Source organism: Centroberyx affinis, unplaced genomic scaffold (assembly GCF_046629955.1).
Source record: "Centroberyx affinis isolate AG114_WGS23_722 - 3 ecotype Tasmania unplaced genomic scaffold, CSIRO-AGI_Caff_v1 ptg005564l_1, whole genome shotgun sequence".
Lineage (NCBI taxonomy): Eukaryota > Metazoa > Chordata > Actinopteri > Beryciformes > Berycidae > Centroberyx > Centroberyx affinis.
Window position 1 is genome coordinate 48,818 of NW_027282798.1, and position 10,385 is coordinate 59,202.

General features: G+C 41.1%; 1 protein-coding gene across 1 annotated transcript in view; it reads right to left on the reverse strand.

Annotated features, from left to right (window-relative positions):
- LOC139667494 (calcium-dependent secretion activator 1-like) overlaps positions 1 to 9,858 on the reverse strand; it is a gene marked incomplete at its 3' end in the record, with an annotated part of 45,805 nt that extends 35,947 nt beyond the window's left edge. Inside the window, exons 1-3 of the mRNA XM_071546968.1 lie at positions 9,706 to 9,858; positions 7,508 to 7,695; positions 6,235 to 6,405 (exon numbers count right to left, since the gene is read on the reverse strand). Coding sequence (XP_071403069.1) covers positions 6,235 to 6,405; positions 7,508 to 7,695; positions 9,706 to 9,858 — 512 coding nt within the window. The remainder of the gene's footprint in view (positions 1 to 6,234; positions 6,406 to 7,507; positions 7,696 to 9,705) is intronic.
- Positions 9,859 to 10,385: the final 527 nt, after the last annotated feature.

Sequence of the window (10,385 nt, forward strand, 5' to 3'; positions counted from 1 at the left end):
GCACAGTTAGTGCTAGCCTTGGTCCCAGGACTTGGGTGTATTCTTTCAGAGTAAGAGTCCTGATCTACAGTAGGATCCTTGATGGTCTTTAGTTACATAATGGATTGAAAGGATGCCAGTCTTCTTATTCATTCTACCTCACATCCAGGGCCAGCTCAGATAAAAGAAGCTGTCACACTTCTCCGTCTCATTTCAATCATTAGTACCTAAAAAGGAACTTTCAAATACTTTTATTTTTACCTGAAGTATATGATACATACCAATACCTGTTTTATACATAGTGCAATTTGTGTTAGAGGCATATTTCAACATTTCCTTTCACATACACGTCGGGTCTATATTACTAAGCCAAAATATATATCCTGATATTTTTAGTTTCACTTTCCCTTCACTCATACTGCATATTTCACATTTTTGCTACATTTTCATATGGTTTTCTTTTTTTCTGTCTCAGTATGTTGTCTGTCCTTGTGCAGTTTACAACCCATTTGCTGTGGTTTTATTCCGTTTTTGTTTGCTGTATCCAATTTCCCCACAGGGATGAATAAATATCGCCTGTTAAACTGCTGGCAAGGTAAAAGCTACCAATCTACGAGCACAAGCACTTCTGATAGGTGTTGTGAAGGCAGATCCTGTAGTCACGTCCTCTGGTGTGCCCTTCTGTTCCAATATATCCAATAGTAAAGGCTTACAGGTGGCTATGAGACAACACTGACACAGTGTCTGTTCAAATGTCCATGAAAGCGGAGGGGAGTCTGGATGAGATGACTGGTGATGCTGAGCAAATTGGTACCCTTCTACCCCCAACAGCACACACACACACACACACACACACACACACACACACACGACTACACCACTTATGGAGCAGCGTAGAGAGTGTGTGTGTGTGTGTGAGCAAAAAAGCTTACCCCCCCACTCCCCCCACTTTCTCACTGTCCTTCGCTGAGATGACATGTCAAGTGGGGGGGCTAGAGAGAGAGGGAGAGAGAGAGAGAGAAAGAGGGGGAGAGAGAGAGAGAGGGAGAGTGTGTGTGTGTGTGTGTGTGTGTGTGTGTCACGTCTCTTGTTTCTCAACATCCTGTCACAGCCACCAGTCCAGCGCCTCCTCTGTCACATGCACTCTGCTCACACTCCACCCAGACCCGACCGTGTCACAAACGATAAGGAGATCGGCCTCGCACACACACACACACACACACACACACACACACACACACAAACACGCCTGTTTGTAAAGCTGTAATTGCTAGTGATGTATGTATTGAAATAAGTGTGTGAGTCACAAAATAGGAGAAATGTCATAAGTCTACATTTTCAAACCTGCTTCAAAATACATGCACAATAATGCCTTGATAATATAATTCTAATTTTGTTGAAATGTCTCAATTGCATGTGTTAACAAGTGAATCGCAACTGAGCATATAGCTGTAATATAGGAGTATGAAGTATAGTAGTATGAAGGCTTTCATTCCAAAACACGATTTGAAAAAATTTGAACAAAAAGGAATTCAGGTAGCAATTTTGTTTTTTCCCAAATTGGATATAAAGTGTTTAGAAATGAAACACTTGATGTTACTGTATTATTGCATTATGCAATTTGGCCCGCTTGTCATTCACAGAAATTTGTTTGATTCACTGATGATGCCCTTGCCTTTTCCAGAGTGCGTGCGTATGTATGTGAGTGTGTGTGTGCCTGTTTGCAAATCTGTAATTGCTAGTGTTGTATGCAGGGATATGCAGTGGAGAGTAAACACAGATGCACCTAAAATCTGTTTACCATTTACCATGTTATTAGCAGAATAGAGTTACATAACTATCAGTATGTGTGGGAGACAGAAAATGGGAGAGGGGGATTGTGTGATGATAATGCATGTGTGAAAATGTCTACAGAATTTTGACAATTTGACAAAAAAAAAAAAAAGAGGGGAATTTCACACTAATTGAGGGCTGCAGGGCTTCTTTTCCAGTCCTGCTCTGTTCCTTGGCAGCTTCCTAGTGTTTGGTTGACCTGATGACCTCTCAGCGCCGCCGCCGACCACAACAAGCAAATGAGCCGTCAGTGACAGCGAGCGCGCAACGCGTTCATGCGTCCATTTATATCGCAGCGTCATCAGCGTATACGTTTCACTGTTCCTCGCCCTTCCACAGAATTTTGGGAAGATGGCTTTTAGTTATTATGCTCCACGGTCCTGGAATCAGCTCCAGAAAGATGCAAACCTGGATCACTTCATCCCTCTGGGTGATTTTAAAAGTCTGTTGCAGTCTTTAAAAACTGAAGTTTGCAGCTGTTTTACTTGAGATTGTATACTGTGTAATTTGTATATTTGTATGTATTCCTTGTAATTTTATATTGTGGTTTTGTGTTGTATTTTTGTGACATCTGTTTGCTGCTCTCTTGGCCAGGGCTCCCTTGCAAAAGAGATGAACATCTCAATGGGACTCACCTGGTTAAATAAAGGAGAAATAAAATAAATAAATAAATAAAATACGTGACGCAACAGCATACAGCGGGGAGACCGTCCAGCTCCATGTTTCTGACTGACACCCTGCTAAGTAATGGAATGACTTGTTGAAATTTTCAAATCAGTTCCATTACAGTGGCGTATGCTCAAAAGTCACTCACTTATAAAATCTCATGTATATATATATATATATTGCCACATATTGATTCTGTGCAGAAAATTCAGCCAAAAACACAGCTTTCTCCAGAATTCAAACTTTCACATGTGCAGCCACAATTTATTATTTTAATTACACATACTGTATTTATACATTTTGATTTCAAGAATATTTAACCCAAAAATATTTGAGCTAAAAATTCAATTCCAGAATTAAATCAGTTAAATTAGAAAGCATTGGTTGCCTGTTGATCTGACTTTTTGCCTGTTGATCTCCCTCTTCAAACATTCAACCTTGAGACTCCCAACCATAAATTAAAAACATTTTAAAAATTTAAATCATATTGACATTTCATTACACAGGCACAGAGTGCACCCATTCACTGTCTGTATGCTTGTAACATACTGAATATCACTCTGTTTTATTTGGAGGATATTTTTACCAACTCTTTTGAGCGGACATGAATCTTGTCATGTGGTAAATTCATTGCATACATCATAGCAAAAAGTATAATACTGGTGTAAGTTCAATAAAGACAGGATCTTGTAAGGAATTAATTATTTTCTGGAAATACATTTGATTTGTGTTTATATTTGGTGGTTGTTTGCCTTGATTTTGCCCTGATTGCCATATATGCAGTTTGATATTAGTATTATTTTAAAAGCCATGACATATTATGTTGGCCAGAAAAAGAATGGCTCACTATGTGTGGCTGTTGTACTTTTGGCAGAAGTTTTCAAAAATGGTCACTTTAGTGTTAAAAATGACTGAAGCTCAATCTCAGACTGATAACTGATAACAAATAACCTAGCTACTCATTGAAATTAAAACTAATCAAATAGAAATAAATAAATTGAAACAAAAAAAAACAACATGTTTTGTCTGTAATTAAATTTTAGAAATGTGTCGGTTTTTAATTGTAAATCTTTATCGGCATCAAGAGTGAGCTCAATGCCTTTGTAAAAATGTCATAACGAAACACTTCTGGCTGTTATGAGCTGCTTTCTCTTTTTTTTTTTTGTCTGAAACTCAATCCGAAGCGAGTCGACGGCGAGCTGGACAGAAGTCAAGTCCTGACGCTTTACCAGACGACCAGGCTACCGACTCTAACTTAGTGCATCAACGCCTCCAGGCCAGCAGGCTATTAGGAGGCGGGGGGGTGGGGGTGGGCGGTATATGTGTGTGTGTGTGTGTGTGTGTGTGGATGGGGTATGTACAGGGCAGCAGGGCAGGCTGGTGAGAGATGTGGGACAGGAGGGATAGTGTGTGACGGTGTGTGTTTGCATGTGGGGGCAGGGGTGTGTGTGTGTGTGGGGGGGGGGCACAGTGGCGTTGGCAGCAGAGACACTCGCCCGTCACACATGACGACCTGTCAACCTGTCATGCCTTGACCTCCAGGCGCAAACGGCTGGACTGGCAAAGCCGGGCTCCTCTGTGGGTGTGTGTGTGTGTTAATGTGTGTGTGTGTGTGTGTTAATGTGTGTGTGTGTGTGTGTGTGTGTGTGAGTGTGTGTGTACATCCTCTCTATATTTCTCTCTCTAGATTTCAATCAAACCCTCTTCCCATCTTATTTCTCTTCCATCCCTCTGCCTCCACCTTTCTCCCTCTCTTTCTCTCTATCCCTCCCTCTCTCTCTCTCTCTCTCTCTCTTTACCTCTCTCTCTCTCTCTCTCTCTCTCTGTCTTGGAGCTAGTGCTGTCCATCTGTCCAGGCTGATCAGAACAGTCCTCAGTCCTCAGTCAGCCCCATCACTGTCTGTCAGCAGGACGGAGGGAAGGATGGGTGGATGGATGGATGGATGGGGAGGGTAGGGGGGGTTGTGGGGGGTTGGGGCGGGTAGGGGGGGGCAGACTGACAGACAGCCCTCCCTGACCTTTGCCCTCAGCACTGGAGTGGCCCTCGTCTATCTTTGTTATGCTTCATCCGGAGACGGCCAACTGTGATGCTGACAGATCTGATGTCTGTGTACATCATAACAGATTAGACAGGAGGTAAATACTGCAACTTAGATAACAGTGCACATACCATAACAACCCCCCCCCCCCATAAAAACTTCAGGAAATGACATCACTTGATTGCCAACTACATGAAAACTCTTCTTCTGAAACAAAATTTAAAGTAGTAGTCTGTGACATTTTCATGTAAATACTGTAAATGTCTGCGTAGTGAGTCACAGTCGTGATCCAACCTATATGCAGTTCATGAAAGCTTTTACAGTTGCTGTCCAGTGTCTTGGTAGGTCCTTCCCGAGGAAAAAAAATCCTTTGGCGCACAGGACGTGATGCGTGATGCAAGAAAAAAAACACCGCAGCAATGACACAATAAAGACAAATTTTCAAAAACACCACAGCGTTGAGCGCTTAGCACTAAAGATGGAGACAAAATAACCCTGCATAAACTAACCCTGATACAACTCCAACTCAAAGTCGGACAAAAGACGGCTAAACCTGATGCAAGTCCATCTAAATTTGATGAACTCCATCGAAGTCTGACAAAGCTAAACCTGATGCAACTCCATCTAAGTGTGACAAAAGACAACTAAACCTGACTCAAGTCCACCTACTGTATATCTGTCAAAAGACTGCTAAGCCTGACTCATCTAAATTTGACAAACTCCATCTAAAGGCTCAATTATGCTCAATGTTAAATACGTATACGGATACGGACGGAGCCTTCTGTCCATACTCTAGGTTCATTTCGTCCGTATTTGTGCACGTTTTCTGAAAGCTTACGGATACGGACGAAACGGAGCAGTACCACCGCAGTGCCATCGGAAATCGTGGGGGCAGTGAAGCCAATAGTTCAAGCGAGACCAGTGAGACCAGCGAGACACGACGAAGACATGTTGTTTGTTGTTCACAACAAACATGGCGATGGTGGACAGAAACGGTGGACAGAAACTTTTGACTCTCTACTGCCCTCTAGTGGATGTATTGCTTAACATCCATGCCAACGTAAAGGACGCATGGAAGTATGTGGGCAGCGACGGTTACATTGTTTGAAACGGACGTATTTATTTCCGTACGTAAAGGGAGCATAAATGAGCCTTAAGTCTGACAAAAGACAGCTAAACCTGACAAAGTTAATTCTACAAATGACAAAGGCGGCTGAGGATGTCCTGAAATGATGACGCATTTCAGACAGATTTTGATGGCCTTCCTCTATTGCTATCGTTATCTGTAGCTGTGAAGCAAATATCATTTTTGTCTCAAGTAGGCTACAAGGGGTGAGTGATCTGTAATGTTGTACGTACCTACATTAGATTTTTAATAAACTGCAAGTATGAGCAAAATAATAAAATACTAATCATAGAGTTTTTTCTTTATATGTACATTTTATATGAGGGTCTTCATAATTGCCACTGATGTCATCAGAGAACTTTTTTTATGGCGTTGCTTACGGCAAAGCGGAAAAGGGATGAGGATATATTTCTTTGATCAGCTTCAGCAGATCTAAGCACGAACAATTTAGGGTAACATTTTGGTTCGAAGTCAGCCCATACTGATCAGGTTTTTCCAAGTCCGGCCCTAATTGGACTCTACCCCTGCATACTCTTGGCTCTCCATTGCACATGATTGCCCGTCCCCGCCATAGACTATGAGATGACTTACCTTCTAGCTCCAGAGGAATTTGGGGACCAGAAGTCCTTTTTCTTCATGAACTCAATGATTTTGAGTTCCTTCTTAGCAGTGGGGGTAGAAGGTTCGGGGGCACAGGGGTAAAGAGCTCTTTCGAGTTCGGCCTCAGATACCGGCCAGTTTAGCAACTCGGACACACGCTGGCTAGTTTTAGTCGCGTGGAAGTGTATGGTTTTGGGGAACAGGGGAAGGAAATTTTGTGAGAGTAAACAAGGTGAAGAGGTAAAAAGAGAAAAAAACACACAAAAGAAACAGGAAGAGTGAGCATGCAAACAACAAGCAACGTGAAAACCAACAGATTAAAATAAAAGTACACCGAAAGAAAACATGACAAAGTAAATTTTCAAAAAACAACAAATGTTCAAGACTACAGTGGATGACTAACAGAAAAAGCAATTGAAATCAATGGAGGAAAGACAGAATAAGCACAGATGGAATGAGGATGGAACAAATTATTCCGGGATTTCTATGCAACATGTGTGCTGTTGCAGTTTCTATTGCCCTTCAAAAAACAATTTTTTCTATTAAGTATTCCCTTTTAGAGAAAAGTGGTTCATGGTCTCATTGATGTCAAAGAATTTTTGACATTTTACCCGGGCCGCCTGGCCTCTTAATGAAGACAACTGTGGATTTCAATGGTGCCATTATTAGCCTATTTGTCTACTATATGTACAGTATGTAGTATTTGCTCAAGTGTGAAAAAGTATGAATGTTCACATGAACGTGTATATGCTAATATAGAAAGCCATAAAAAAGACACTTTTCCTGGAGGTTGGAGAATACGTTTGGTGGGTTGGGTTTGTTTTTTTGTTTATTGACAATTGTCACTCTAGATACATTAAAGAGTAACTAAACCCCAAACCCAAATCTGTGGTGAAGCCTGACATCTAATGGTGAAAAGTAGGGTACTGAAATTGCCATCTGCTATTGGCTGGTCTTTGGTGCCAGGTGATGTCACCTTCTCTAGAGTACAACAGGTGGTGACATCACCTGGCACCAATGACTAGCCAATAGCAGATGGCCAGGTCAGTACCCTACCTTCAGTATTAAATGTCAGGCTTTACCAGGTTTGGGTCTGGGGTTTAGTTACTCTATAAAAAAACAATTTCTGACATTTTCTACCGTAGTGAAACTTGTTCTCCACACGGGAACCAAAGCTAGCAGCGGTCAAACATTTGTACCTGCGAGGGAGAGGGAAGGGACCCGAGGCTAGTCGAGGGTTGGATCCCCCCGTGTCGTACCGTACCTGTTTCCGTGGACGTGGGAGGCACAGAAGGCGAAGCTGTAGTGCAGCAGGGTGGGGTCGATCATGGCGCCGTTCTCCGCCCTCTCCAGCAGATCGCTCAGGTAGCACAGATGGCGATGGCAGCCGCGAACACCGTTGCGCGCGCAATACTCGTCCATGACAAACACCTGACCGGGACTGAACCAACCCTGTGGGACACACACACACACCCTGCTGCTCGGTGACAACTTCTTTTTTTTTTTTTTTTGAATTAATGTTTTTGGTCAGACATTTACATTGAGATAATAGTTACATTATTACAATTACATGAATGACATATAATATGTCTTCTTTCAAGGTCTGTCCAGTCTTTTTTTTTTAACAACTAAAAGAAAAAAGTCTGAAGTCCAGCAATAACATTCAAATCTAGCCAGACAACCAACACAGAACATCAAAATGAAGACAAAACAAAAACAAAACACCCTAGGAAATCTACATAGCATAAACAGCACGTACCTGGTCCAAATACAAAATATGCTACGGTAGGTAGCATCAAACTTTTATATCCAACAATTGGGCAAGGAATGGGCCCCATACTTCATTAAATAGCATTTCCCTCCCAGCCACTCTATAAGTAACCCGCTCAGAACTTGCCATTGTACTCGGTGACAACTTCTGATGGAGTGAACACTGAGGCGTGAGGTTTTACAGCAAGAACCAAAGCAAAGTGGAAAACTGGCTTTGCAACTGAATAGAGTTGTCACACATGCCTCCACTAGGTGGAGCTCTCAGACAAAAGTCGGACAAAAGATTTGGCAGTTAGTAGAAGTGGTTATAGTTGAGTTAATCTGTTTCAACCGATGTCCGTTAGCTGTTTGATGTAAACGAATGCCAACTTTTCTTCTCCACTAAAGGTAGGCTAAGATATGTTAGTTTATATCATTTAAGGGGCTAAAGTTGATGATGCTTACCAGCTAGGTTTGCTAATATACTGATTTTGAGAGCAAGAGAGGGAAGCACAATCTTTGACAATGCTATGTTAGCCTTGTCGCTAACGTCAGCTTTCTGCTGAGTTTTGACAATTTGCTAAGCACTTGTGCAACAGACTCATCTGCACAGTTCCCATGTAAGTGTGACACTTTATGGCCTGAATGCCCAGACTTTCTTTGTCACCATAGCAACTAACCCTTAAAATGTCATAGTCACCATTTTATGGTTTACCAGCCAAATTACCATAGCAAACAGTGGAAGGGCCGTTTTATCCATTCAAGTTCTGTGAGTGAACAGCTAATACACATATACAAATCTGCATGTTTTGTACAGAAGTCATTTGTAGCTGTAAATTGAACATATTTGATAAGGGGAATAGTGTCTTTTACATCTCTGCACACTTAGACACTTTCTGTACATATATAGTATGTATGGCCTTCTGTAGACCTGCTAATGTTTTGCACAATTTATATTTATATATTATAGTATTTTGCATGTTTTCTGTTTTTTATATGGAGTCAAAATTAATTCATGCAGATGATGCAGAGGAAGTTTTGATTGAATAGTTATACCTGCCAGGGTGAGTAATATTCTTTTTCCCCTGCCACCCCTGACTGTGCTTGTCATTCTTATAGTATGTATTATAGTATGTATATGTATGCATATATGTGTGTGTGTGCGTTTGAGTGTGTATGTGTTAATGTGTGTACGCGTGTGTGCATACATTCTCTCTATATTTCTCTATATTTCAATATTATATATATATTATAATATACAATATATTTCGCTTCCATCCCTCTGGTTCCACTCATATCCTTGTTTCTCTCTCTCTCTCTCTCCCTCTCTCTCTCTCTCTCTCTCTTTCTCCTTTTTGGTCATTCAATACACTGTATCCAGCATACAGTAGAACCTCACAAATGAGTTGATTTGAAAATGATTACATTACAATGAAATGACAACTACAGATATCCTGGGCAGCCAATATTAACTGTCCATATATATACTGTGTATATATATGTGTAACATACAGGTGTATCTACAGTTGATTTATACAAGGACAGATATAACTACAACATAACATATCTTCCCATTGAACTGTATCAAAGGACTTAAAGCTTGATCTAACACTAGATTGCTTTTAAACCTGGTCCTTGGAGATGGTTGGTATACATATACATGGGACCTTCATCAGGGTCATCTGGGCATTATTGCTTTAGGCCTTTCCTCACCAGACAGGAGTAGGAGTCATTGAGCCTGTGGTCCAAGGTGAGGCGCTGTACCAGCTCAAACAGCGAGGCGTGGTCAAAGTTACAGGGGTTGGCTGAAATAAACTCGTCCATGCCATGCTTCTGGGCTCGGTCAGCGTCTGGATAGAGAGACATAGACCCGTCCAACAGAGAGAGAGAGAGAGAGAGACAGAGAGAGAGAGAGAGAAACAGAGTCAGGGGTGGCAGAGGAAAAAGAATACTACTCACCCTGGCAGGTATAACTATTCAATCAAAACTCCTTATCATCTGCATAAATTTAGCATTTATGACTAGTATTAAACAGTCTTGCGAACTGAATGGGACCAAACCAATTCACGATGTAATAACTGTGCATAAGGTAATTAAAGAAATATATAAAAAATAATGATTTAATAAAGTGCACATAATGTAGTAAAGTGCTACAGACATTTTTGACATATAATATAATTATGTTATATGATATGAGGTGTGGTATGTTGGCTATTACATTATGAGGAGAGCTGCACGTTTGCACGCTGAATCATGATTTTTAATGGGTGCTGTACCTGTCTTGGAAAACTTTGATCAACTGTTCATAGGTTTCAGTGTTGATGAAACATCACTCTATCATCTGAACAGCTGATGGAAAAATTTCCATCAAATATTGTACCCACTGATAGTAT